The sequence below is a fragment of the Ascidia mentula genome, chromosome 2 (genome assembly GCF_947561715.1).
Source record: "Ascidia mentula chromosome 2, kaAscMent1.1, whole genome shotgun sequence".
NCBI lineage: Eukaryota > Metazoa > Chordata > Ascidiacea > Phlebobranchia > Ascidiidae > Ascidia > Ascidia mentula.
Genome location: NC_138567.1, coordinates 16419064 through 16446957, shown reverse-complemented (window position 1 = coordinate 16446957; position 27894 = coordinate 16419064). Strand labels below are relative to the sequence as shown.

The window sequence follows — 27894 nt, the reverse complement described above, 5'->3', positions numbered from 1 at the left end:
TGAAATGTTTGAGAAAAATTGTGTGGGAAAGAAAATGTATGTAACATTTAAATCCTTTTGCAATGTACTTTATATCTGTAAGATGACCATTTAGTTGCAATTTAAACGTACTAAAGCCCAACCTTTAATCAAACCTCGTAATTGGACAACAAATAATTTAACCCCGAAACGCACACAAGGCACTGGGTTTTAGGACCAGCCAGGAATATATTTTCGCACAGCCGGCCTAATCCTGTTATTAAAAGTGCTTTGTGTGCATTTTTATTACGGAAGGTACAGTGATCGCTAGGCCAGCATCTGCAGGCTATGGTTAAGATCCCAATTTTTCAATATTTGAAGTTGTAGCGACTACGGCGTATTTATCGAACCGTGACATGCGTCGATTGCCTTTTTCTACATGTGTCTCGTTTTATGTTGCTCGTTGAAGTGCCCGTCAGTCTGATTTGTTGGCGCCTGAATAAACATCGCCACATTGGTGACCCCGAGTATCAAGCACGACTGCTGATAAAATGGAAGAACACGCTGTTGCTCTGAAGTTACCGCAATTTTGGGTGAAACAACCCCGCGTGTGGTTCAAGCAAGCTGAAGCACAGTTCGCACTGCGAAGAATTTCAGATGACCAAACCGAGTACTTCTACGTGGTGGCGGCTTTGGATCAGGATACCGCCCAACGTTTCATTGATTTTCTTGATTCTCCACCAGCAGAAGACAAGTACGCATCGCTCAAGGAAGAACTGCTTAATACATTAGGTCTGTCAAGGTACGAACGAGCGTCTAAGTTGCTAAACATGCCCCGTTCTGAGGATCGTAAACCTACTGTTATTATGGATGAAATGCTAGCAATGCTGGGTCAACATAAACCTTGCTTTCTTTTTGAATATTTGTTTATCCAACAAATGCCAGAAGAAATTCGTATTAATCTGGCAAAAGAGGATTTTGTAGATCTTCGGTCTCTAGCAAAGAAGGCAGATTTGTTATGGCACGCCAGGGAAGACAGCTGCAACTTTGCAGTTGCCAAATTACGGCCAACACTACGCCAAACCAATGACAATTTCTGCTACTACCACCAACGCTTTGGTGCAAAGGCGAAAGCATGCCGCAAGCCATGTGCCTATCAGGGAAACGACCAAGCCGGCCGTCCTCAATATTTTCGACGGCCGGCGGACAAAGCAATCTCATTTTCGTCTCTGACCGAAACTCAAAATCCGATTTTTAGTAGACAGCGGTGCAGAAGTCAGCGTAATTCCGCCAACGGTCTATGAAAGACGACATTTCCAGAGCCAATCCTCGGCACTCAAAGCAGCCAATGGAACCAACATACGCACGTTCGGTTCCAAAAAGCTTTTCCTGCACCTGCCGTGTGGAAAATTTGCGTGGAGTTTCACTGTTGCCGCTGTATCCAAACCCCTGCTTGGAGCAGATTTTTTAAAAGCGAAGGGAATGTGTGTGGATTTTAAAAGACGCCGTTTGTGCACTGGCACGGCTGAACATAGTGCATTGAAACCCTGCGTTTCAGGAGTTGATTCAACGTATCGCGACCTCATTGATGAGTTTTCTGGTTTAACCAACGAACAGTTTTCTTCCACGAGGCCAAAGCATGGAGTACAACACCACATTTCCACATCGGGCCCGCCAGTGCATGCACGAGCACGACGCCTGCCGCCGGAAAAGTTGATGATTGCTAAACAGGAATTCCAGCGAATGCTATCCATGGGAATAATCCGTCGCTCATCAAGCCCCTGGTCCTCACCTTTGCACATGGTGCCTAAGGCGTCCGGTGGCTGGAGACCCTGTGGAGACTACAGGCGCTTAAACGCGGTGACACAAGCTGATCGGTACGCCATTCCACACATACAGGACTTCTCAGCTCAGCTATCAGGTGCATGCGTATTTTCTAAAATTGATTTAGTTCGCGGGTACCATCAAGTTCCTGTAACTGACGCCGACATTCCTAAAACGGCAGTGATAACGCCGTTTGGTTTGTTCGAGTTTCTGCGCATGCCGTTTGGTTTAAAAAACGCTGCGCAAACTTTCCAACGTCTAATGGATTCTGTCTGTCAGGATTTGCCATTTGCATTTGTATACTTGGATGACATTTTAATCGCCAGTTCCTCGGCAGTCCTACATGTAACGCATGTTCGGCAAATATTTCAGAGGCTTAACGACCATGGACTTATTATTAACATTTCGAAGTGCTCTTTCGGTCTAACGGAAATAGACTTTCTCGGACACCGAGTCGACAAAAATGGAGCTAAGCCTTTGCAATCAAAAGTACAGGCCATTCAAGCATTTTTACGACCCACGACCCTAGCGGGCCTCCACCAGTTCAATGGGATGATAAACTTTTACCATCGCTTTATACCATCTGCGGCACGAATTATGTCACCCATTTACAAAGCGATAGCGACAAAGAAAAAAGAAGTCATGTGGACTGATGAACTCAACCGTGCGTTTCTCCAAGCTAAACAGGCGCTTGCAACCGCCACGCTTCTCAGCCACCCTCAGGCAATGGCTGACACTGCTTTGTCAGTGGATGCGTCGCAAACAGCTGTTGGGGCTGTACTTGAGCAATTTATTCAAGACGAATGGAAACCTTTGGCATTTTTCAGCAAACAGCTTCGCCCAGCGGAAACAAAGTACAGAGCATTCGATCGAGAGTTGCTGGCTTTGTATTTGGCGGTACGTCATTTCAGATATTTCCTTGAAGGTCGTACGTTTACGGTTTTCACTGATCACAAACCGCTCACATTTGCTTTCACAAAATGTTCCGATCCTTGGTCGAGTCGTCAACAACGACATCTTTCTTACATATCAGAATTTACCACAGATGTACGGCATGTCGCAGGCAAGCAGAATCATGTCGCTGACGCGCTTTCCCGATCTTTAGTAGCGGAGGTCCAACTTTCTGCAACACAGTTTGATCCCAAATCTCTTTCTGCAGCACAACGAGCAAATGAGCAAGAAATGGCAGATTATCGATCGTCGATAACCAATCTCCACTTTAAAGTGCTTAATTTCGAAAAGAATGGTTGCGACATTCTTTGCGACATCTCCACTGGTGTACCGCGACCTGTAGTGCCGACAGCATGGCGCAAACACGTCTTCCATGCACTGCATGACCTTTCTCATCCCTCGGTGAGGAGGACTAAAAAGCTCATTACACAACGTTACGTGTGGCATGGAATGCAGAAAGATGTAGGAAATTGGGCACGGCAGTGTCTTTCTTGCCAACGCTCCAAAGTACAACGCCATGTACGCGCTCCGATTGAAGACTACCCTTTTGTTCATGCACGTTTCACTCACTTAAACGTTGACATAGTGGGTCCCCTGCCACAGTGCCAAGGTTTCGCATATCTTTTCACTGTCATGGACCGCGTCACACGATGGCCAGAAGCCATATCATGCCGGATGCAACAGCTTTGACCTGCGCCAAAGTTTTCATCAGCGTTTGGCTTGCCCGCTTTGGCATTCCTACACATTTAACGTCGGATCGAGGACCTCAGTTTACCTCCGAACTCTGGTCAGCTGTTAACAAGCTCCTCGGTATTAAACTGCCTCTAACAACTGCTTTTCATCCCCAGGCCAATGGCCTTGTGGAACGATTCCACAGGCATTTGAAAAGCGCTCTTATGGCGCGCGCAACGTCAACAGCTAACTGGGTTGACCATTTACCGTGGGTACTTCTGGGCATCCGGACAACTCCCAAAGAAGACTTACAAACTTCGTCGGCCGAACTGGTTTACGGTGGACCGCTCGCCGTGCCGGGAGACATCACACCCAACATTGCTGCAACACCAAATGTTGCAAATTTGCTTTCACAACTCCGACAGTCAGTGAGAAGCCAGATTCCGATATTAATGTCTCGCCACGGTGCTAAAAGAAGCGCACTTCCGAGGAAGCTGTTAACTGCGAAGTACGTATTCGTACGGAAGGATACTCATCGACCCCCATTAACAGCCCCTTACGAGGGTCCCTACAAGGTTGTTGAGACTTCTCACAAAACGTTTGTTTTGGATTTTGGCGGCCGCCATGCAACAATTTCTGTTGATCGGCTTAAACCCGCAGAAGTTGACCTGACGGAACCGGTCGCAGTTGCGCGCCCACCGCGTAGAGGCAGACCGCCTAGACCTCCTGCGCTTCGATGATCTTGTTGTGTAATTGTCTCCTTATTTTGCGCATTGTACGTTTCTGAAAGGGGGTGGTGTAGCGACTACGGCGTATTTATCGAACCGTGACATGCGTCGATTGCCTTTTTCTACATGTGTCTCGTTTTATGTTGCTCGTTGAAGTGCCCGTCAGTCTGATTTGTTGGCGCCTGAATAAACATCGCCACAAAGTCATTTTTAAAACTAAACGTAAGATTTCTTACATTATGACATGGTCGCCGTTGCAGTTGGCAGGAGCTGTCCATTCCGCCTTCACAGACATTCCTTTAAATGCCCCGTTGCTATGACCGAACGCGTCATTACATCCGCTGTTGGGTGGACCACAAAAACAACTCATGAGCTGAAAACCGGGAGGAGGATTGGAAAACTTTCCGACAGATGTTGCAGCATTTCCTTTGCGTACTTGAATGAAAACACCCTTGAACTTTTCAGGTCCATGAACCTCGACTGAAAAACAGGACAACAATGATTTCGTTTGAATTAATTTGTGCGGAGTAAATCCGGTACATTGGTATATTTAGTCCGTAGTCGTAATTTTATGGAGATTATCGACGGCCTGAACAACAAGTCCGCAACGATTTTGTGACGCAGGACGGGATACCTTCCTCCACCACGATGACCCAAAGGCCTCATTGAAGCACAAGATGATCTTGGTGGTCCCCTGCTTCTGCCCTCCACTGTTACAAGAAGTGTCAACGCCCCAATAAACCACGCAGAGTGCAACATGATTGAATTAAATGACGCTAATGAAAAATAACATTTTATTTATTAATCCGTACGCTAGTTTTGTCGTCCGTTGGTAAAAAAGATTTTTATATTTTTACGTTTGGGATTTTTCCGTGTTTGTTCAACCTCCCAACGTCAGAACGATTTTGTTGCGAAAATACAGTGAAAAAGTCTCCGCTTAATAAACAAACACAGCAATTTGCTATATCATTGTTGTAGCGATATTTAAGGTGAGCTTTATGCAAGTAACGTTTACCCGTTTAAATAGAAAACACAACCTTTCAATCCGATCACAAAAGTATGGTTACTTATTTTTTATCAATTATATTTAGAATATTCAATTTTCAAAAATTTTATAAATTCTAAAAATCTTCATATTCATTCTACATCAATATTTTTCGCAACACCCGCAACAAAAAGTGCAACTCGTCTGGAGACTTGTAAGATCGAAGTATTTTGTCCGAAGTTGGTTGATTTGGAAACGCTTTTGGTCATTTTTGTTAACGACCATTCTTCACGTTGTCTGCACACGATGTTATTATTCATTACAAAGTAATTCATGTGGTTAGGTCAAGAACCGGTTTTAACAGAAAAGTACCGATCGATGCTAATGATCAACCAGAGCCTGCAGCTGTCCTTGCAGCAAACAGGCAATGACGATAGTATTTAAGAACCTGCACGAATTTTTAATTTAAAAGTTTATATATTTGCAATTAAACTATACTTTTTGGAACAAGATATATTGCTGTGCGTTTCATGAACTGGAAATAATTGCCCAAAATCATGAAAATTAAATATGAAAATTTTAGTGTTGATCATTGGTCAACAACTTTATTTCAGAAACTAAACAAAATCATCTAAACATCACAAAGAACTTATGTGCAATCGAAAAGTTGTAGATTACGGGATTTCATGACATTTTATCGATCTTCGCTTGAGGTCTTTGTGCTGAGCTGGAGCTGAGCAGAATAATTCGTGGAAGTTGGTCGTGTTCTGTCACGCGATCTGACCCCTAAAAAACCTCTGTGTTCCAAAAATCATACCAACCTTGGCGAGTTGCAGACAGAGTGTGGACACGCACTGTTTCGACCTGTAAGGTCTCATCAGTGCAGCTGTTGACAGTGGTGTGTCAAACCTTACAGGTCGAAACAGTGCGTGTGCACACTCTGTCTGCAACTCTCCAATATTATGGCTTTTTCTGCACATACATACCAACCTTATTTCCACGAGTTCTTATTTTCCACGAATTGCTGGCATTTTGAACCTGGTTACAATTTTTTTGTTTTCGAAATGTTGATGTCAAATCGTGCAAATGAGCGAATATTTAACAAACTGCCCAATAAACAGGGTTGCCATCGAGGTGTAACCGAAAATAAGGACGACAGAGAAATAAAACGTTTTTGCCCTCTGTGTTGCTGCGTTTCATTTGATTTATTTTATCATATTATTTAACCTTGTGACGAGCATCATACGATGGCACTTTCATAACAAGGGGTTCCAAATTTCTGCCTTTATTTTAGTTTCTGTTTCAGTTGTGCGCCGCTACCGGCTTAATTGCTCGTGAAATAAGAATTGTTCTTTATTCGTTAAAAGGCAACAAAGATATATGTGAAAATATGACAACAAAGGCCCTCAAACAGAAGTAAAACATTGTCCTGTGCTGCCCTGCAGTTAGTCGAACAAGGTTCTCATGCATTTGTTGATGACGAGCGTCCGGCCGGTTTGGTCAGTTGGTTAGAGCGTCGTGCTAATAACGCTAATGTCGCGGGTTCGAGCCCCGTACTGGCCAGCTTTTATTAGGTATGAACATTTTATTAATTTTACTCTTTTTTCCCATATGTGTGCTTTTCGTTGCAACGAGATAAAGACTAATATGTAGTTGTTCATAAACCACTGCCACAATAACGTTGGGATATTTTTTGTGCCTGATTGGCGATTCGGTTTTATGTGACAACTATGGTGTTCCACTGCCTAGTTTTGTGTTGAAGACCAACATAACACAATATACACATTTTTATGCTTACGTGCGGTTATATCCGGTCATGTCATATATTTTTTACATAGATATGTTTACATAGAAGAGAGTTAAGTATGTCATAAACAGTCGTTGCTTAAATTAAAAACATATTTGAACAATAATGTTCAGTCTTGTAGCAATATCTTGAACTTGATCACGCACGGTGGTGAATTATATGAGTAAAAAACAATCGCAGTCGAGTTGTTTTTAAATTGCAACACAAAAATATCTCTGAACATTTTAGCACGACCATCATAAAAATATTTATTCATTACAACAGTGAACAGTCTACAAAAACATTTCGCTTTAAAAAACGACAAAAGAATTAGAAATAAAGCGATAGCCTTGGATCTTGTCTCAGTTTTTGTTCCAATTGCATGTATTTGTGCGGCGCCATCTGCTTATGTCTGCAAAAAAACATTTGTTCACATTACACATTACGAAGTATTTATCAAGAATTAGGAAAGGCGTTACATACATAAACTCAAACAACCTTATGCATTTGGTGATGACAAGCGTCCGGCCGGTTAGCTCAGTTGGTTAGAGCGTCGTGCTAATAACGCGAATGTCGCGGGTTCGAGCCCCGTACTGGCCAATTACGATTTTTGACCATTTTATACGCTTACAATATTTTCCCTACAACGTAATACAACAAATAGTTTTTTTCAATTCACAATTCCAAATAAGGCGACACAGCTCAAACTTTATCAACTACCATGAAAGATTATCACGAATTCCCCCAAAAAACCTCAATAATTAGGCCGCTACAAAACGTAATTTAAACAACAAAACGTCTGTTATATACTTTGTTGCTTGTGATCAACCGGATCTGCTTTTGATTAGCCGTTATCTATCACTGTCTTCTGTAATAATATTGGACTCACCTGTTCAGTCGAAGTTCTAGAATATGGATTCGGAACATAGCCTCGGAGCAGTAGTTAAAATATTGTTCTTCATCTTCTTTGGTCATCGCCACCTGTTTCTGTTGATAATCTTGTTGTTTCTTATGGAGTTCAGAAGTTTCCTGAAAGAAGTCGACGTTTGAAACGATATTTTTTTCCACTGACTGCATCGCGTGTTAGCTTTGCTTGTTTAGATTGTTCTCGATCACAAATTTTGTTAGCAAATATATCTAACTGATCATTATGGCTGGCATGTTTTTGTAATTAAGCTATTACGTCACAAATTTCAGGGATTGAAGTAAGAAACAAAGATTTTCGACCAAGTCGGGAAAAAATCTCCAAAACACCCGATTCCATGCAGAATTTATGTGTTTGTATGCATTTGTAATGTAAATATCGCAACGAATGCGGTCGTTTTTTTCCGCTTTTAGTTTCCCAATATGTTACCTGTTCAAATCTACGCTGTATGAGATTTGCTTTATCGATGAGTCTCTGCTTCAAGTCCGCCAAACAATCTTCCTTCAGTTTGAACGCCTGTGTTTTGTTGATTTTATCGGGATTCCCGATCTGGGCGAGGAACGGAGCCAAATAATCCATCTCCATCTCCTGTCTCCGTAGTTTTTCCTCGAGGGCAAGCCGCTCCTGATAAAAAGAATTTGAAAACGTCTCAAATAAAAGTGGTTTCGAAGACATAGGCACCTGACTCAATCAGCCTGATGGTTTTATGGGTGCCCATGCAATATTATGCACGTTTATCGTACATGTGCGCAATAACTTTGAGTGCAAAAAGAAGTGATTTGATTTGGAAACCATTTGTAAATATGTAAGGGTAAGTTTTTATATTGAGGCATGTCGTCGAAACCCTTTCGGCATCAAACCAACCTCATGGTTTCCGCACAGTTTGAATAACAAAAATATGAACTTTTTATTTACCAGCTCCTTCCTGTGTTTCTTGGCTTTTTCGTTTCGCTCTGTGTCGTAAACTGATATTGAGAGTTCGGATGCGAGTTCCTCTTTCTGGCGATCCATCAGAATCTCACGAATTTCCTCCTCAGACGATCTCACAACCTGAGAAAAATATCGTTAAGTTGTGCAGAGAATTAAAATGAACCCACGATTCTTTTACGTAATTTCACATGGTGATATTTCTGTGCTGATGCAAAAATCTTTGTTTTACAAAAGTTTGGCTGGCGTTTATATGCAGTGCACTCACTACACTTATGAAGGTTTAAAATGGATTTGAACTGCCCAGTACATCTACATATGCGTAAGTCTGAACTAAGGTTCTTTAATTTCAACGATGAAAATGGTCAAATTAACAAAGCTGCATCGGAATGTGCGAAGCATAAAATTTACATAATCCTTATATGTACGGCAGCACATAAATGCTTGATACGATTTTCTTAATGTTTAGTTAAAAAGTGAAGCTTGTGAAGATGGATTAAAAGTAAATTCTAATCGCAAAAACTTCCGTTATTACCTGGATACTTTTTTGTTCGATTTGAATCAAATCAACCAGATTCTCATAAACTGCGAGATTCTTAATATTGGCACCTCGTGGATTGACCTGAAATTAGTAAATGTCAAATTATTTTCGAAAAATACTAGAAAATAAATACCTAGTTGTTTGAAAAGCTGTTAAAACTAAAAAACACAAGACAAATTTGCTAACACCGAGTGTCACTTATTGTGAAAAGGGCTCATTATTATGCTGTTAAAGCAAAGTACGCTACTTTTGTAGTGATCGTCAAGCTTCATTATGTCATAGCAACGTGCTTCTTAATACAAAAGTTAAAGCAATGGACGTTACGTAGCCCAGTGAAGCAAAATATTGTTCTCTTTTCATCTTGCCAACAAATAAATGCGTAATATCCAATCAATGTTACTTAGTCATGCCATTATTTTGAACAACAAACTCTATGTTAGAAATATACGAACATCGCAAATTGCTAATAACACAAATGTAAATAATGAACGACGGTTATGATATGTGGTTGAAACGTTTTGATTTCTTTTTAGAAAGCTCCATCTTTTGAATCTTTCGAAAAATAGTTGTATTTCGGCAAATTTATAAGAAGAAATTTCCGTGCAAGTAAACCAACTACCTGAAAGGTGATCGACATATCTGGTGACCACTGCAGATTTCCCCCCTTTTCCTCTGCATTGGGGGGTTTGAAGAAGTCACGTGTCGATGCGGTGACGTTTCCCTCCTCCCTGTGGTAAGTTATCTGGATCTTGTCCTCAGATAAAACAAACAGTTGTTCCGAAACATCCTCGTTCGCCTTTTTCTCCGGATTCCGATAAAATTTCTCTGTTATTTTCTGTGGAAAATTGAAAAAATAAAAAAAAAAGTTAGGCAATTTACATGAAGAAATCCTGTTTGCGCAATGTTAGTTGTTATAAGCAGGTGGCCTTCAGATTCCAACAGTGGCATCTTTTTAGTTAAAATTCAGGCCCGCGCTTGTTTTTTAATCGGGCCCCACATTTCTCAGGAGCTGCCCTACTTGTTTTACAAGCGTGGCAAAATATATGATATAAATGCCTTGAACACCCCCAAAACGACTTCAGCGTACGTATTTTAAGTAAAACCAAGCTCTCAAAAACGTTTAAGACAAAATGGTGAAATAATTTACCAGTATGGGTCGGGGAGTCCCCTCTGATGTAGCAGGTGCAACTTTCTTCTGACGTTTGCCAAAGATCACGTGACGGAAGTAGAGGAAGTCGTCGCGGTTGACGAAATGTTCAGTCATTTCTGTTGGTGTCTCAACTCGTTTGCTCAGCCCATCCACTCTGACGTCAAAATTAAACTTATTTAAAAAATAACAAAAAAGAGAATTTGTAAAGTGATTGGATTGCAGTAAATCTGTCACCTTGCGTTATCGTAGAAGAGCATTGTCCGATCAGCTTCTGGTCCAGGAAAGTTGGCTTTGTAGAGATGTTGTTTTAAGGAGCGAGGTCTTCCTCAACAAAGTCTTCGGTAATAATTCCTCCCTCGTGGATTCGAGTTTTCAGTTTGTCTTCTCTGTTCTCAAACCATTCTCTCACACATCGAAGCTCCGTCACTAAAACATAAACATTATACAAATCCTAATCATTTCACAGTATTTAAGTATTCGGTGAACATACGACCACTGTACATAATGTTGTTTGTCAGTCAATATTTGCTAATAATTTATCACACAAAAACGTATTTTGGGGTGAGCTGCAGTAAAGGGCCACTGTTTCGACCTGATACGTCTCATGAGTACAATTTTATTGACTTACAAAGACCTTGTCAGCTGAATAGCCAAGCAAAACTATTGTGATTTAGCTGACAAGAAATTTACAAAGACACTAAATCTTACTAAAAGCATTGGAAACGTGATTTTTTTATAATTGTTTCTTTTTCGCAAAGTGGAAGTATGTGCGCCTGCTAGTATATCAGCTAGCACATTGTCACGGTCACCAGCTGCACTGATGAGACCTTACATGTCGAAACAGTATCTACACCTGTCTGCAGCTCTCATCGTTTCTTTTTGTTATTTTTGAAATCAGTGTTTACTTGGTATAGCTGTGGCCACAGGATTAAATACAAAGCAGTCCTTCATTTTAAAATATAATCAGTAACTTACACTCGTTGTTGTCATAGACACTAAGACGTTTCACCAGTCCATCCTTCAGAAGATAATTTGCATATTTCTCTAGCTTTGCTTTCTTGTACAAAATCGTTTTCTTGCCCATCGGGCATCTGCACAACAACAAAGTTGTTCAAACTGTTAACATTTTGTGCGCCGCTTAAAAATGTGGTTTAATTCGTTTGAACAAACAATATTCGCTTCTTGAAATTACAGTGAATGCAGTCAGAATTGTTCTTTGTTGTTATAACCAAATATAGGAAATAAAGGAGGAAGATATGTGAACTATGGGCCCAAGGCCTACAAATAACCAACTAATCACAATGAAGAAGTAACCTACACCCTACATATACCTTTTGTGCATAAAATAGAGAATTAATTTTTTTTTGCCTAAATGCATGCACAATATGGCTTCACTAGGAGAACATAAATGAACACCAGTACATACAAATGAAAGTTGCATTAAAAAAATTAGTACATAACATAAGCATCAAAATTTTACCTTGTTTCAAATTGCTTCTGAGTGATAACAATTGGCAGAGTCCAAGTTGCCGGCATATCAAGATGTTTCAAAAAAGCATTTTCGACATGTAACTCTGACCTAGGCCGGACTGATCTTGTTCGACATTCGATTGACACCGGGGATGCGGCACCAATTCGTCAACATCCTCGAAGAATGTCCATCCATCATAAAACGGAGGTCGAGAAGATCATCAACGAAATGCGAAGCCAAGGACTCGTGAGACCTTCAACCTCGCCATGGTCAAGTTCAATTGTTCTGGTGAAAAAGAAGTCTGGTGAGTTGCGATTTTGCGTCGACTATCGACAAGTAAACGAAGAAACCAAAAAAAACAGTTACCCTATTTCCCGGGTTGATGATAGCCTGGATGAAATGTCTGGGTCACGTTTCTTTTCCACCCTTGATCTGAAATCTGGCTACTGGCAGATCCCCATGGACGAACAATCAAGGGAGAAGACAGCCTTTGCCAGTCACATGGGTTTGTTTGAATTCACCGTGATGACTATGGGATTATGCAACTCAGCGGCAAGCTTCCAACACCTAATGCGTATTGTGCTGCAGGGTATAGAGTAGCAAGGAACACTCGCATACTTAGACGATGTGATTGTTTATGGTAGAAATTTCAACGAACACATGCAGCGTCTTGATGTTCTTTCACGCCTAGAGTCGGCTTGACTTACACTAAAGCCCACGAAGTGCGACCTGTTCAAAGATGAAGTGCGATTCCTTGGCCACGTAGTGTCAAAACATGGAATACGATACGACCCCGATAAGGAACGATCAGTTAAAGATTGGCCAGTACCAAAATCTGCAAAACAGTTGCGTCAATTTGTGGGTCTTACATCGTATTACAGAAAGTTTGTTAAAGATTACGCTCGTATCGCCTCCCCCTTACACAAATTGACTGAAAAGGGACGTCGTTTTGTCTGGACGGACAGTTGCCAGCAGGCGTTCGCCAGCCTGAAAAGGCTTCTGACAACAGCTCCAGTCCTACAGTATCCCGACTTCAGCCGACCCTTCGTGTTGGACACCGATGCCTCGGACACAGCGGTAGGTTGTGTTCTCGGTCAGGAAATTGACGGTAAGGAGCATGTGATCGCTTACGGCAGTAGATCATTGAGCAAAGCTGAAAAGCATTATTCCACAACTCGCAAGGAATTGCTGGCCGTCATATTTGCGACTAAGTTGTATCGCAGTTATTTGCTCGGATCGAAATTTCTGTTGCGCACAGACCATTCATCCCTTCGCTGGCTGTGGAGATCCAGGGAACTCTATGGACAATGTGCTCGGTGGGTTGAACACCTGGCTAGTTACGATTTTGATCTTCAACACCGGCCCGGAAAGAAGCACACAAACGCAGACGCGCTCAGCCTGAGGCAACAGGAAGATGACGGATTCCCTTACACAGTTCGTGAGGATGAGTCATTGGAAGAGGTACTTGCACTTGATTTAAAGGCGGAGTACGGGTATGAGTCCACCCATGTAGCAGAAGCGCAGTATGGGGACTTAAGTTTGCGTCCTGTAGTGAAATGGGTGCAACAGGGTATAAGGCCGTCTTTTCGCCACGTCAAACGCCTGTCGGCAGAGACAAAACACTTATGGAGCCTTTTCGAGCGGCTCTCATCTCACGGTGGGCTGCTATTCATTACTGACCCTGGTGCGGTGCCAGGTTTAAACGATGTTCAGAAAGTGTTGGTACCCTTTGCCATGCGCAGCGAAGTGCTGTCCGCGTGCCACGACCAGGTACACGGCGGGGGACACTTGGGAATGGCTAAAACCCTGAGCAAACTGTCACAGCGTTTTTACTGGCTAAAATGGAGAGAAGAGACCGAGGCTTATTGCCGTAAATGCGAACACTGTCAACGAAATAAGAAACCAACCACTACCACCCGAGCACCGTTAGTTCCATCACAAGAAATGCGACCGATGCAACGCGTTGAGATTGATGTGCTTGGTCCACTTACGTTAACCAGGACAGGATACCAGTATATCCTAGTCGCTTGGGATTTATTCACAAAATATGTCAGAGCGTGGCCTTCATATGCGGCATCAAACCGCATATGAAACAGCGAACATTTTGTTTCACAGGTGGCTAACGGTATATGGGGTACCTGAGGTAATTCACTCCGATTAAAGGGGGAATTTCGTAAGCAAATTATTTGCAGAACTGGTGAGGTTGATGGGTTGTAAAAAGACCCGAACGACGCCATATCACCCCGCGAGCAATGGGGGAGTCGAACGCAACAACCGCACAAGCAAACTTCGGTTACACAGGAGACAGAATTGTTTGTCGTAAAACTTTTTGAACGAAACTTCGCTTACCGCCGAATGCGCCAGACAGCGCAATATGAGCTGAAAATCCCATTTCATCGCCCGCAGTGCACGTACATTGGTTTACTTTGACATTCGTTGTAGCTTTTTATAGGTGTTGACGAACTTATGTTTGTTACAAGTCGTGTCCAAATTAGATCAAGGAAAATCTAAAAAAATGGCTTTCATGGCTGAATTGTTTCTGTGTTGATTAATAGCAGGGTAGGAACTCTATTTCTTCGACATTGTAAACTTAAATGAATATTGTTTTGAAATCTCGAATGCGTTAAAAACTTTTAGCAGTCAGTTCATTCCTTACTGCTAAATATATTTTAAGCAAAAAAAAGTAAGCACAAGAAACTTGCATTGTTATTTTGTCCGTTCCGTTTTGATAAAACTGAGCTCGGCGCGAAAAAGAAAAGTCCTAAATTCTCAGGAAGTCCCCCAATCATCGTTGATTGCTCGTCAACGACCCACGATTTCTTTCACGATTTCCAAGTCGTGCTCAGCACCTTTATGAACTACATTAACAAAATGTCAAATCGCATTACTGACTTGCCAAAACTTTGCCATTTAATCGCCAAAGTTGGCGTGAAAGCGTAGAAAACGACGAGCGAATAAATGCACGGATATTCTACATATACATATTCAGCTGAAACAATTTCAGATACAAATTGTTATAGGAGCGACTTCATGTTTGACACGTTTGGATATATACTTATACCATCATCATGTAAGGTTCATGTTATTTTTGATGTAATAACCTCACCTAGACGTCCAAAGCGCCAACAGAACGAATAATGTTTTACACACCCTTTGGATTTGTATTTTTGATGTTGCTGTGCATCCTTGTAAGTTTTTGTTGGTGGTTGCATAATTGTGTGCAATACAAGTGCATTGGCGGTAATTGTGAAAGAACGTGAGCTCCTTTCAATTACTTACGGAAATGCACTTGATCGTTTCGTTTCCATGTGAACCTAATAGTAATTTGACACGGAGTGTTATGAAAAGGTTTTGTGTGAGTATCAGTTGGGATTGGCATTTTCAGTGGGAGTATGTAACTTATTATAAAGGGTATCTTAATGTTGAAGTCCTCTTTGCAAAAAGTGCTGACAGTTGTACATACGAATATGATGAACAACACTATCGTTTTGCATATATTGTTGGTAGATTATTGTGCCAAATCCAGATCAAATTACTGTTAGTCTTTCTTAAACTTGGCCGTACATGGTTGCGATTACAACATACGTTTGGTGCTTCATCCACAATTTTTCAACTGTCTTGTAATTATTAATTCTTCTCGGCTTACTGTTACTGTTTAATAATTACTGTGTTTACTTTCAGGTCCGGTCCGGTGCGGTACGCGTATACGGAATGGTCCAACTACACGGAGTGCGATAAAGTTTGTGGCGGTGGTATGATGGAACGCACGCGACGTTGCCTTGCCAACGGTGGCCAGGAAGTGCCCACATATAGGTGTGGACCGTCGTCTAATGGTCGAAGGTCTCCATTAGACCTGATAAGGCGCTATTGGAAGGGTACCGGTTACAAGGTGGAGATACAACAGAAGCCCTGCAACACTGGCGCCTGTGGTAAGTCTGCTTTGGAAATTTGTGCGTCTTTTCAATCTCTGTTTGTTCACATTTGTCCCTTGTCCGTCTACAGTGGTACAGGATATAAATATTTGTCGCCAACTAAACCACCACAGTAAAGTATTATTGTTATCATCAAGGTTTCAAGCAATTTACTAACGAATAAACGAATTGAGCTTCACAAAACAATTTTTTAAATGTCTCGAATACAAAAAATAAGTTAGGATCCAACATTTTTCATGGCACTTTTTATGAGTGAGGCGCCTTTACATTTTTACTCATTTTGTTGGCACACCTTTCTTCAAGTACTTCCCGCCATATGGACACTGCTAAAACGCAGTAAAATTTGTCTCGAATCCCGCAGTTACCTCGGAGTGGAGAGATTGGGGAGAATGTGATAGAGTTTGCGGAGGTGGAAGTCCACACACAACACGCACTTGTGTCGAATCTAAAGATCAGACCAAGTGCAACTTTCAACGTTCAAAAATGAGGAGGTGTAACATTCAGCCTTGCTGTAAGTTTCATTTCATTTGCTACATAGTGCACTAAACCACATCTGGTTAGCCCGTACCTATCTTAAGTCATTGCAAGTTTTTGTCGATACTTTAGATGTTAATCTTAGAACCAAAAACTTAAAAACTGTGCAGAGATTGATTGTTTCTGTTTCTCATTTAAAACACCAACAAAATTTCATCAGTTCTCTGACAATTTTTTGTTGGTTATGTCAGAACTTTTACAATTTTTAGTTCAACTCACCAACTGGGGTATATGGGGTTCGTGTTCACGTGATTGTGGGGGCGGTTTGACACAGAGAAAGCAGACTATTAAAAACTTTAGTCGCACGAGCTTTAGCGAGCTTAGACTAGCTTCATTATGTGCTGCTAAAATAACATTATATTGCTTTACCGAAAATAACATCATTTAGTTCGTACACTTGCTTTGCCGGGAAGAGTAAGCCCATGCAAACATATGTGATATTAACTTACAGTGGCACTAACTACACAGAACGTGCCCATAACAAGGGTTTCCTGAAACCACCACACAAATAATCGTGATACTATTTTTCGCAGCTTGTCCCTTCAATCAGATCCACTACTCATGCAAGCCATGTCCGCATCACTGTAATAGGGTTCAAGTCGCCTTTCCCTATTACAGCCCCATAAACTTCCACCCATTCGCAAGCCAGTATCAGAAGACCAACCACCTCTACAGTCACGTGACTGGTTGCAACGGAATATGTGAGTCGGGTTGCGGATGTCCCTTGTTGCGGCCACTGCTCGGCTCCGACGGAAAATGCTACTCGTAAGTCACACAAGCGCTCTTTTGAAAGCAGGGGCGCCATGAATATAAACTCTCTGCGTGAACAACGTTTTTTTAAACACAGTTTTTGCTTTTTTCTTAACACTGTTAGGTCATGAAAATGTTGTTTTTGCACAAAAAAGCTCCACGAAAATTCAGATAAAATGCATATTAAAACGGGAATTCATGTCATTTGCTGTAGTTGAGTTCCGCATATTGATTAAATTTTATTTGAATTATAAAATGTTAGGGTTATAATATCTTAGAGCATTGAAGTGTGTACAAAGCTGTTTATATCATTCCGTGTTTTACGCACATCATAGTCGTCATAAAATGCTGGTTTGTTTCAAAACTTAATAATCTTTCCACATTTTGACCATATTAAGTAACCTCTTATTGTCGAACAGAAAGCCATTATTCTCCCCCCCGTCCCATGTTGGGGCCACGGTCGGCAACAGTGGCGTCCCGGGGTACGGCCGAAACTTTTACTCCACCTTCGTTCCTCCAACAAGCACCACAACCAAACCTCCACCAATAGAAACCACCACAATGGATTTAATGAGGAACAGGAGGAGGCAGAAGAAAAGGGAACTGCGACCAGAAGGCGCTACTGAACCTAATATGCGCAAAGATTGCCCTTTTGCTTCTTTAATTGTGACCATTCCCGGCCAAGTACCCTGTCGTAAGTGCCGTTATGGCGGTGATAGATTTTGGGCATGAAATAATTGTTTTCTCACTGTAAATCAACGTTTGCCGATTACGGACATTACGACTGGTTTGCCGTATTTAACATACAATAAACAAACAATATTTTTTGCAAACATTACTGTGATTTTTAGGTTGCCAAGGTATTTTGGGCTTCATAAACTGTCAAACCAGCGGTGCTGTTTGTCCATTTATATGCAGAAAAATTCCTGGTTAGTTGACATTTATAGTGTTTGGAGTACTGCTAAAGATGATAGCTCAGATCTTCGTGTGAAGTTAATCGTTGTTGCAATAGTATTGGTCTTACAAACAAATTGCTTGTATGTTGAAGAAAGCTAACAGTTGTTCTTAATTAAAATATTTATAATTTGTCGAACGATGGTAAAAATCCCTTAATTGCTCTCACAACACATTTTCAAATTCATTTAAACAGGTTGTAATCTGATTTTCTGGAATACGTTTTTTGGAACTGATATATTCAACATAACATTCTATTTTTATGTTATGTGTTAAGCGCTAAAGTGATACTGACGATGCCAGATTGTAGGCGAAATATATATATTTATATGCATGTATATATCAGAAACAACATAACGACGATAAACTTAGGTTTTCCTTTATATAACTTAAGGTTGAATAATTAGGTCAGTTAGTTTTTGCTTTTTTTTCATGAAGAGTCTTTGTTTTAAATCTGGCGGTATTTTTCATGATTCCACGTAATTATCGAAATCAAATTGGACAAACTATTTATCCTTATTTCCTTGACGGAAAAGATCTTTTTTCGCACCCAAAATACAATTAATTTCCGCTTGCGATTTGAATGTCATTTAAAATTAATTTATTTATTTTCAGGCTAACCAGAAGAATAGCTGATTTCCTGTTTACTGACGAGATTAACTCAAAAAGTCTTTTGTTTTGCTCTTTCGGACGTTTCACTAATGTGTATTTCCCATGTATATATTCTGTTGGAGAATGTTCCCAATAAACCTGTGTGCATAGACTGGCATTTGACTGTAAGATTAGACCCTTTTCAGTGTTTTTTGTCAACGAATTTTATTGTAACTCTACATACAAAACGCATGATTTAACAGACATAGTTAGCATTACAAAAACGACCATATAGCCTTTCGAGTACCTATTTAAATGCCTTTTGCTTCATATGAGCTAAGCTGACCTGGTTTGTAGCGGTTTTAAGGAACACGAATTCATGCAACAAAATTTATTAGAACGTGCGTTTTAACGCAATATATACAACAATATCGTAGACCGTTTTCAACATCAGTTAGTTTTTGAAATATTAGTGCAGTGGTTGCCTTAAGATTGGCATTCCCCGGCTACTCATTCGCCCGAAGAATCTGAAAGAGTTGTGTTGTACATTTTTACATCAAACATTTTTCATAATAACACAAAATATTAAATATAACAAAAATCAAAGGTTTAAAGCATCAAGTTCACCCAATCTCTCCAGCTCAATTGACTAAAATAAAAATGCTACCTGCAACCAAATTTCCTCTTATTTGTTACGGTTTAATCTGCTTACTAATGCACTTTTCTGTGTTGCATTCCTTCGTTTCCTCAAAGGGATGATTGCAATCTACGAGGTACTGATAGTGGTAGGAGATGGGAACCTTTCGACGTTTTAATATCTTGTGTGTTTTAGAAATGGATGCAGAATTGCTGAATACAAAAACGTATCAAAGATGAAACAAAACACCACCGATTTAAGCAACACAAAACAATACGCATAATTTAATGATATCAACCGCATCCATACATTTCCAACAGCACGAGGGATTGCATAGAAATAATAAAAATCAGTCACTCTTAAGTTTAGGGCGGTTGTATAGCTTGTAAACTACAAAAGCCTCTTCGAACTTAATATGCGACAGGATGTTTTCAAAGGTAGCAAAAACAATTTTACACCGAATTAGATTGAAATATCAAAACACTTTAACAATGCTAACCTTGGGTTTTCGTCCACCAGTTCCAAAATTTCGGTAAGGTTTTTGTAAACCGGGTGCCCTGGGGTAATTTTGGGCCGGCAGGAACGATATCTCGAAGTTATTCCACCTCCACACCTGCTTGAGCACTCATTCCAATCACTCCATTGGCTGAGTTCGACTGAAAATATCTTAGGTTTGGTATTGGTTCAACACGCCAAGTGCCGCCAAATATTACAGATGTATGACCAACGAATGTAGCATGTAAAATCGAGGACGTTTTCAACTTACAGCATTCCTGTTCTTTGCATACTCTTGGCTTTCGTTGCATTGTTCCACATCTGCTCTGATCTTCGGAGTCAAGACAGGTGCGATTTAAATATTGGATTCCTTGTCCACAAGCTCTGTTGCATTTTCCCCATTTACCCCGATCAGAAAACACTGTGCGGTACAATTCAGGTAATTTTCTTTGTCCTATTAATAAATGTACTATTCTACTGTAACTTCAAGGCGCAATATAAATTATCTTATAAGCCATTACGCACGACGAAGATGCTGCTGATTTTACAAATCATTAATACAACGTACAAAACATTGAAATAGTATTAATTTAGCAAACAAACCACATTATAATATGAAGAAGAAGAAATGTGTTTACCACAGGGCCTCTTGTTGCACACGTGTTCGCTCATAAATGAAAAATACCGATTTCGTGTTGGTGCTGGTGCTGGTCCGCACTTATACGATGGTACAACCCATGTCCCGTTTGCAAGACAACGTGCGGTGTTTTTAAGGCGTCCTCTTCCGCAAGCTTGGTTGCATTCCATGTGCCATCCAGAAAATGTGTAAGTTACAGCAACTGCAAGCAGAGTAACACTTGCTCCCTCTTTGCACGTTTATGTAAAAGTCCTCATAAACATAAAACCAAACCGGTTGGGAAGGTATCATTGATGTTAGTACCGCAAAAGCTAAATAACATCAAACCGTATTCCATGGTGGTGTGCATTTAACCCTGTTTGAGGCGCAACATATTGAAAACAAGCAAGCCTGAGGCTAAAACATCTTGAAAACGGTACATATAGAAACATATGGAGGGCGCCCAGTAGCAAATAAAAACGAATGCAGAACTGAAAACGCTCGTAAGGACAACATGGCAACCTTTCCTATTCTATAACTCACTTTACCTGTACATGGTTGGTTGTTACACTCTTTAGAATCAGACATATAACCTTCAGTACACGTTATGTAGTGTTGACTGCTGAAGCCCCTCGTAACGTCGTTAGCACTGCTATAAATAAAAATGCCAACGCACTGTCAGTAAAAACGCATGCGCATTGTTTCCAAAGAAATATTAAAGTCGGTCTTTAAATAGCACAGCTACTAAACCGTTATTCTAGATGTAACTTTCCAAAGCGTAATCAGCACTAACCTCCAAAAACCAATGCCACGCGAAAGGACCGAGATGAGATCTTTGTAATAGGGGTTTGTCGAAGGTAAGTTGGGTTGACATTTGCGGGTTCTGGTCTTAAAACCTCCCCCACATTTTCCAGTGCAGGAACTCCACTCACTCCAATCTCCCAACTGGACTAAAACAACATAACTTGTGTAAATAAAAACAAATTTTACATAAATCTTGTTAAAAGATGTATGTGCCTAGTTTGTTTTCGCCTATCCTATCCTTGGTTCGTTGAAAGTCAACATATGGCCTATCTTCAATTGATGGGGCAAAACAATGTTTTCCGTATGACAAAATAAACAATTGTATATCGATTGCGTTAAACTTACAGCATGGCGGACCACATGTGTCCCATCTATAATCAACGTTACATTTTGTCTGGTTCCTTGAATCGAGACAGATCTTGTATCTGTAGCGTCTTCCGTATCCACACGGTCGGGTGCATTTGCCCCAATTACCCCAGTCTGAGGTTCCTGAGCAAAGCAACCGGTGTCAAATAGGTAAATAAATTTACTTAGTTCACGTTTCTCATAACTTCTCATAACCGTTGGAATGTACTGTTTGGAAATACAATGTTGAAGAGCTGTGACATTGACGTTGTATTTTTAATCTTGATAGGACGGTGGCAAAGATATAATGAAAGTAATGTTCAGTACATAAAAGACATCAAACCCACTACAACGTATTGTGTTGCATTCTTTCCTTGCGGAAATGGAGAGAGATACTTTGGTCGTTTATAGCAGACCAAGACCTACGTCATATTACGAGACTATATGTATAAACTAATGGCCTATGTTAAATTTAGATTATCGTCTCAAATTATTTTGAGATATGGGTAAATTGAATTGGATAAATAGAGCCTACAGCAAACATTATAAATTCACAAACATAATTTTCAACATATTTAGTAATTCGCGTATTAAAAAAAGGCTGCTAATGTTTAATCGTTTGTTGTCCTACAAAACTTTGTATGTAAATAGTATTTCTTGGTCGCACCATGTATTGTTTTCTGCATAAAATATGTTCCTGTAACGAAATTTTGCGTAAAAATATTGTTCCCGAAACGGTTTTTCTCATTTGGGAACGAAATTTCGTTTCTCGGAACGGTTTTGTAACGAAATTTCGGAACAAAGGCAAAAAATGTATTATAACTTTACCCACTCGGTGGTACGTGTGTCATCATTTCCTGGCTTAAAGTTGTATTAGAAGCCATAGTGGTGTGAGACATGTCGGTGGTTGAAACAGGAGTTGGTTCTTGTGATGGTGTTGGCATAGGTGTCGTAGTTACGTTTTGCGTGCTTGTTGGTGCTGGTGGTGGTGGAGGTGGGGTTGGAACACAGCGGATGCTTTTCGTAATATCAGTCTGATATTTTGCCTTCCGTACGACGACTGTCGCCCTGTACAGAAAAGAAACCATATTCTAAATGCAGATACAAATGTGCTCCCAGCGGAAAAATTTATATCTCATTAGGTCGTACATCGTTTATTGCTTTACAAATTTATGTAAGTTTCAACAATGAAATGTTTGAGAAAAATTGTGTGGGAAAGAAAATGTATGTAACATTTAAATCCTTTTGCAATGTACTTTATATCTGTAAGATGACCATTTAGTTGCAATTTAAACGTACTAAAGCCCAATCTTTAATCAAACCGTGTAATTGAACACCAAATAATTTAACCCCTAAACGCACTCAAGGCACTGGGTTTTAGGGCCAGCCAGGAATATATTTTCGCACAGCCGGGCTAATCCTGTTTTTGAAAGTGCTTTGTGTGCATATTTTCATTACGGAAGGTACAGTGATCGCTATATAGGCCAGCATCTGCAGACTATGGTTAAGATCCCAATTTTTCAATATTTGAAGTCATTTTTGAAACTAAACGTAAGTTTTCTTACATTATGACATGGTCGCCGTTGCAGTTGATAGGAGCTGTCCATTCCGCCTTCACAGACATTCCTTTAAATGCCCCGTTGCTATGCCCAAACGCGTCATTACGTTCGCTGTTTTGTGGAAGAAAACAATTTATGAGCTGAAAACCGGGAGGAGGATTGGAAAACTCTCCGACAGATGGTACAACATATCCTTTGCGTACTTGAATGAAAACACCCTTGAATTGTACCGGTCCATGAACCTCGACTAGAAAACAGGACAACAATGATTTTGTTTGAAATAATTTGAGCAGAGTAAATGTCGGTCCAAACTCTGTGTTGCCGGTACATTGGTATTTTTAGTCTGTAGTCGTAATTTTATGCAGATTATCGACGGCCTGAACAACGAGTCCGCAACGTTTTTGTGATTCAGGCCGGGATATGATTTTGCTGGTCGAGTCAATAGTTTGCCGACTCAATCTTACGAGTTTCGTACAAGTTGCTTACGTCAAGACAAAATAGGTGTCAAAGTAAATATTTTTTGGTGCCTAAATCCTTTCAACACAAAAGAACTCAGTTATAATTGGTTTATATAAATCTATCAACATGCGTACTTGATATTTTTCCCCCTGGACCAACTGTGTTTGGTGCTTTTATTGCAAAACCGAGTGCTGGTAAACTTAAGAATCCTTCACGATGACCCACAGGTCTCATTGAAGCACAAGATGATCTTGGTGGTCCAATGCTTCTGCCCTCCACTGTCACAAGAAGTGTCAACGCCCCAATAAACCACGCAGAGTGCAACATGATTGAATTTAATGACGCTAATGAAAAATAACATTTTGTTTATTAATCCGTTCGTTACTTTTGTCGTCCGTTGGTAAAAAACATTTTTCCTATTTTCACGTTTGGGAATTTACCGTGTTTGTTCAACCTCACAACGTCAGAACGATTTTGTTGCAAAAATACATTGAAATAGTCTCCGCTTAAAAAACAAACACAGCAATTTGCTATATCATTGTTGTAACGATATTTAAGGTGAGCTTTATGCAAGTAACGTTTACCCGCTTAAATATAAAACACAACCTTTCAATCCGATAACAAAACTGTGGTTACTTGTTTATCAATTATATTTAGAATATTCAATTTTCAAAAATTTTATGAATTCTAAATAACCTCATAATCTACATCAGCATTTTTCGCAACACCCGCAACAAAACTTGCAACTCGTCTGGAGACTTGTAAGTCCGAAGTATTTTGTCCGAAGTTGGTTGATTTGGAAACGCTTTTGTGTCATTTTTGTTAACGACCATTCTTCACGTTGTCTGCACACGATGTTATTATTCATGACAAAGTAATTCATGTGGTTGGGTCAAGAACCGGTTTTAACAGGAAAGTACCGATCGATGCTAATGATCAACCAGAGCCTGCAGCTGTCCTTGCAGCAAACAGGCAATGACGATAGTATTTAAGAACTTGCACGAATTATAATTAAATGTTTCTACACTGAAAAAAAAATTGGGTGTCTAGAGGCCAAACATATTGGGTGTTTGCCACAAACCATGTTGGGTTCATTCCTGGGGAAACCCAATAAACTTAACTGGGTTGTAAAAACCCAAAATACAGTTTGGGTTTTTAGTGTTCAATACCCAAAATACAGTTTGGGTTTTTAGTGTTCAATACCCACAATACAGTTTGGGTTTTTATTGTTCAATACCCAAAATTCAGTTTGGGTACTTAGACTTAATGCATTACACCACAGGAACTTTTTGGGTTGCTAGAACCAAACATCATGCCACTTTTGGGTTACTGCATCCTGCCTGGTAATTGAGGATATAAAATGCAAACGTGATAATCATAGACTGCAATTTATTTGCAGCGTTTCACATGAACACAACAAACGCAAAAGAAGCAAAAGCTGTGGCATAGCACAAATGTATATCGTACAGGTGCTGAAATCAAATTGTCCAAGTACATACTAGAGCCATAAAAATCAATGAAAGCTGCAGACAGTAGTGCACACTGTTTCGACCTGTAGGGTCTCACCAGTGCATCTGGTGACTGCAGCACTAATCTAGCATTTTAACCAGCAGGCACTGTGTCCGCCACAGTCACCAGATGCAGTAATGAGACCTTGCAGGTAGAAACAGTGTGCACCACTTTCTCAGCTCTCGTTAGTTTTAGTTTTTAAACATCAAGCAATATTTACTTTAATCTTTGTAGTTACATTACAGTTTACAGTGCCTAAATGAGGTTTAAAGACATTGCCAGTTCCTTGACACTACTATAAGCCCCAGGAACATACATCTTTAACCAATACAATTGTAGAAACTGCAAAGCACGTAGCACATGTGGACAATATTCGTAATTTAGCACATAATAGTACGCAAACATTGAAATGATTGCCTGGATCAATGACTTCACTTCTAAAGTTGCCACCTTCTCACAGAAGATTAAATATTTCTTAGGGATATTAATTGATCCGTAGACTACCAGAAAAGGCTGAAGACGATCAGGTATCTCATTGAAGATGTCATGATGAGTAGTGTTGGCCTGTCAATACAAGTAATAGCAGAAAAATGAATTACAAGTACATCTGAATTACAATTACACATCTCAGCCTTGGAAAATGAATGTTTATTAATATTCGACTTCAAACAGGTTAATCATTTACCATCTCATCAGAACCCTAGGCTAATTATGTACATATAAATATGATTTACCGGGCAAAGATCGATCAAGTATTTTTCGGGTCCACATTCCTTTTTGGTGTTGCAGCGTAACAGGTTACATAGTAACCATACCCCAATGATGATTACAGTTTCTTAAACAAATCACATATCATAAATTTATGGTGTCCACTGTACAAACTGTTTACTTTTCAATAATATTTACACAAAGACATTTTTTATCAATGGTTTAACAACATTAAAATCAGTTTCTAAACTTTAGATTTGTTCAAATATTATGCAACTCACCAATGGGATACGGCTCGTCAACAGGTAGATGTTGAAGAACCTTAGTTATAGACATTGATTTCTTTGGCCTAGCTTGAGCATATTGTATTATTTTGGTAAAAAGTGGCCTTGCACTGCTTTCAAGCTCTTTTTCAGTTTGTTCCCAACTTCCACATCTTGAAAATTCTCTCATGAGCTGAAAAATTGTAAATGTTTTTTTTTTAAAACATATCAGTTTGACAATGATACTGTAGTGAAACTAATTGAAAACAATATGCAACTTTACCTTATCATACAAAAATAAAGCCGGCCATTCCTTTTTAAGCAAATTTGGTGTGGGATTTTCTTCCAAAATATACTGCTTACGAAACTCAAATGTTTCGGTCATGAGCTCAGAGATAACTTTTTGGTTTCGGAGCACTTGAGCTTTTGAAAATTCTGTTTGAAGCATCTAAACCACAATTTGATTGATACATATACTTGGGACAAAATATGCATAGAAATGTCCATAAATTTACCTGTTGCTTTTCAATGTTGGTGGATTTATCTGTACTAATGGAAACACGTTTCACTTTCCTTCTTTTTGCAGCACGTGTGTTTGCCACTCCACTTTTGTTATTATTCTGTCTTTTTGATAATGGCTTATCATTTTTCAATTTTCGCACTTGCTTCATTTGGCTGTTTATTTTCTGGCTTATTTTTCTTAGCCAAAACACCTGTACAAATAATACCTTCTAACAACCATACATCATGTTTTTTTAAAACTAAACCAAATATCGTTAAATGTACACAGACCTTCGCTTCATCTGTACTGAGTGTAAGACAAGCTTTTCCCTGTTGTATAAGTGCCAAGACAGCCATTTGGCGTATTTTTCTTCCAGGATGCCTGAAAAGATTTTATTAAAGGCTTTATTAAGTGTAAAATTTGGCTGCATCAACACACCTTTCAAACTCTCTCATTACTCTGATCAATTCAGAAGTTATTTCTCTTTTCCCCATTTCACTTATTATTCCTGTCCGAAGCAATTCTTTTGCATGATAGCCAAAGTTACATAAGTCGATAGGAAACATTTTTGGGATTGGTTTCACTGAGTCACTGGACACAAAACTGCAATCTGAATACTCCTCAAGGCTTTCATCAAATTTGGCGCCTTCATAAGGTATTGTGGGCCCATTGCTATCTTTATCTATGTCTGAAGGCATTTCATCTTCTGCATCTGAACTTGAAAAAATTGGTTCTGTGTCAGCACATGATGCTGACTCTGTGTCAGGGCAAGATGCTGACTCTGTGTCAGCGCAAGATGCTGACTCCGTGTTAGCACTAGACAATGATCTAGTATAATCCCCCAAACTCATTTGTGCCTTAAATGCTGTAAATATCTTGATCATGTAACCACATGGTACATTGGGCAAAAGCCTTGCAAAAACATCAATGCTATTTATCATTGTCATTGCTTGGCCGTCAATTTTTGCATCTGCATAAATAAGAAGTATCATTTCCCTTTCAACTGCTTGACTGATCTCACTCACATATTTGGGGCATGATTTACCTTACCAAGATATGTTTTAATAAAATTGAGGCATAGGAAAACGTTAGATTACAATATACACTTGACAAAACAAACCTTTGAAGGCATTGCACACAGTTTCACATTCCAAGCAATCAACATCTTCCGATTTTAGTATCTGGCGAATAACTTCTACCAATTCCATTGTACTTATAGAGACCATTGTAGGTTGCAGGCAGTATTATTTTTTTCAGCTTCACTTAAATCACGCCCTGAAATAGGATTAGAGGACACAGGAAAAATTTAAATTGCCAC

The 27894-nt window shown here is 39.9% G+C and overlaps 4 protein-coding genes, 2 non-coding genes and 1 pseudogene across 18 annotated transcripts in view; 4 read left to right on the top strand and 3 right to left on the bottom strand.

Moving 5' to 3' along the window:
* LOC145890428 (NACHT, LRR and PYD domains-containing protein 12-like) overlaps positions 1-27894 on the top strand; it is a 481386-nt gene that overhangs the window by 126040 nt on the left and 327452 nt on the right. The window lies entirely within an intron of this gene.
* On the top strand, positions 510-1262 carry LOC145888969 (uncharacterized). Its single transcript, XM_082979837.1, has one exon. The coding sequence runs from the start codon at positions 510-512 to the stop codon at positions 1260-1262; it is 753 nt and encodes a 250-aa protein (XP_082835963.1).
* Trnai-aau (transfer RNA isoleucine (anticodon AAU)) lies at positions 6608-6681 on the top strand. The gene has a single exon. It is a non-coding gene; the product is annotated as a tRNA-Ile (tRNA).
* LOC145888967 (dynein regulatory complex subunit 7-like) lies at positions 7235-12092 on the bottom strand (annotated as a pseudogene). The gene is made up of 11 exons (XR_014399473.1): positions 12079-12092; positions 11928-12026; positions 11423-11538; positions 10682-10873; positions 10445-10601; positions 9917-10132; positions 9292-9378; positions 8745-8879; positions 8259-8453; positions 7794-7933; positions 7235-7316 (listed from the first exon to the last, which is right to left on the bottom strand). The product of XR_014399473.1 is annotated as a dynein regulatory complex subunit 7-like (transcript).
* Positions 7431-7504, top strand: Trnai-aau (transfer RNA isoleucine (anticodon AAU)). Its single transcript has one exon. It is a non-coding gene; the product is annotated as a tRNA-Ile (tRNA).
* On the bottom strand, positions 22401-23934 carry LOC145888965 (putative defense protein 3). Its single transcript, XM_082979833.1, has 3 exons — positions 23729-23934; positions 23142-23382; positions 22401-22644 (listed from the first exon to the last, which is right to left on the bottom strand). The coding sequence occupies exons 1-3, from the start codon at positions 23919-23921 to the stop codon at positions 22401-22403; spliced, it is 678 nt and encodes a 225-aa protein (XP_082835959.1). The 5' UTR covers positions 23922-23934.
* On the bottom strand, positions 25294-27802 carry LOC145888708 (uncharacterized). The gene is made up of 7 exons (XM_082979531.1): positions 27697-27802; positions 27015-27546; positions 26867-26957; positions 26590-26787; positions 26093-26522; positions 25838-25938; positions 25294-25667 (listed from the first exon to the last, which is right to left on the bottom strand). The coding sequence occupies exons 1-5, from the start codon at positions 27800-27802 to the stop codon at positions 26331-26333; spliced, it is 1119 nt and encodes a 372-aa protein (XP_082835657.1). The 3' UTR covers positions 25294-25667; positions 25838-25938; positions 26093-26330.

Bases quoted from the DNA above. Each gene is read 5' to 3' on its own strand.
- LOC145888708 (XM_082979531.1), bottom strand. From the start codon at position 27,802: ATGGTCTCTATAAGTACAATGGAATTGGTAGAAGTTATTCGCCAGATA. The intron at 26,958-27,014 runs GTGTGTTGATGC...AAATCTTTTCAG, and splicing joins GTAATGAGAGAGTTTGAAAG to GCATCCTGGAAGAAAAATAC. The intron at 26,523-26,589 runs GTAAATTTATGG...ATTGTGGTTTAG, and splicing joins CCAACATTGAAAAGCAACAG to ATGCTTCAAACAGAATTTTC.
- LOC145888965 (XM_082979833.1), bottom strand. From the start codon at position 23,921: ATGTTGCACTCTGCGTGGTTTATTGGGGCGTTGACACTTCTTGTGACA. The intron at 23,383-23,728 runs GTACGCATGTTG...CCTGTTTTCTAG, and splicing joins TCCAGGGGGAAAAATATCAA to TCGAGGTTCATGGACCGGTA. The intron at 22,645-23,141 runs GTAAGAAAACTT...TTTTCTGTACAG, and splicing joins AACGGCGACCATGTCATAAT to GGCGACAGTCGTCGTACGGA.
- LOC145888969 (XM_082979837.1), top strand. From the start codon at position 510: ATGGAAGAACACGCTGTTGCTCTGAAGTTACCGCAATTTTGGGTGAAA.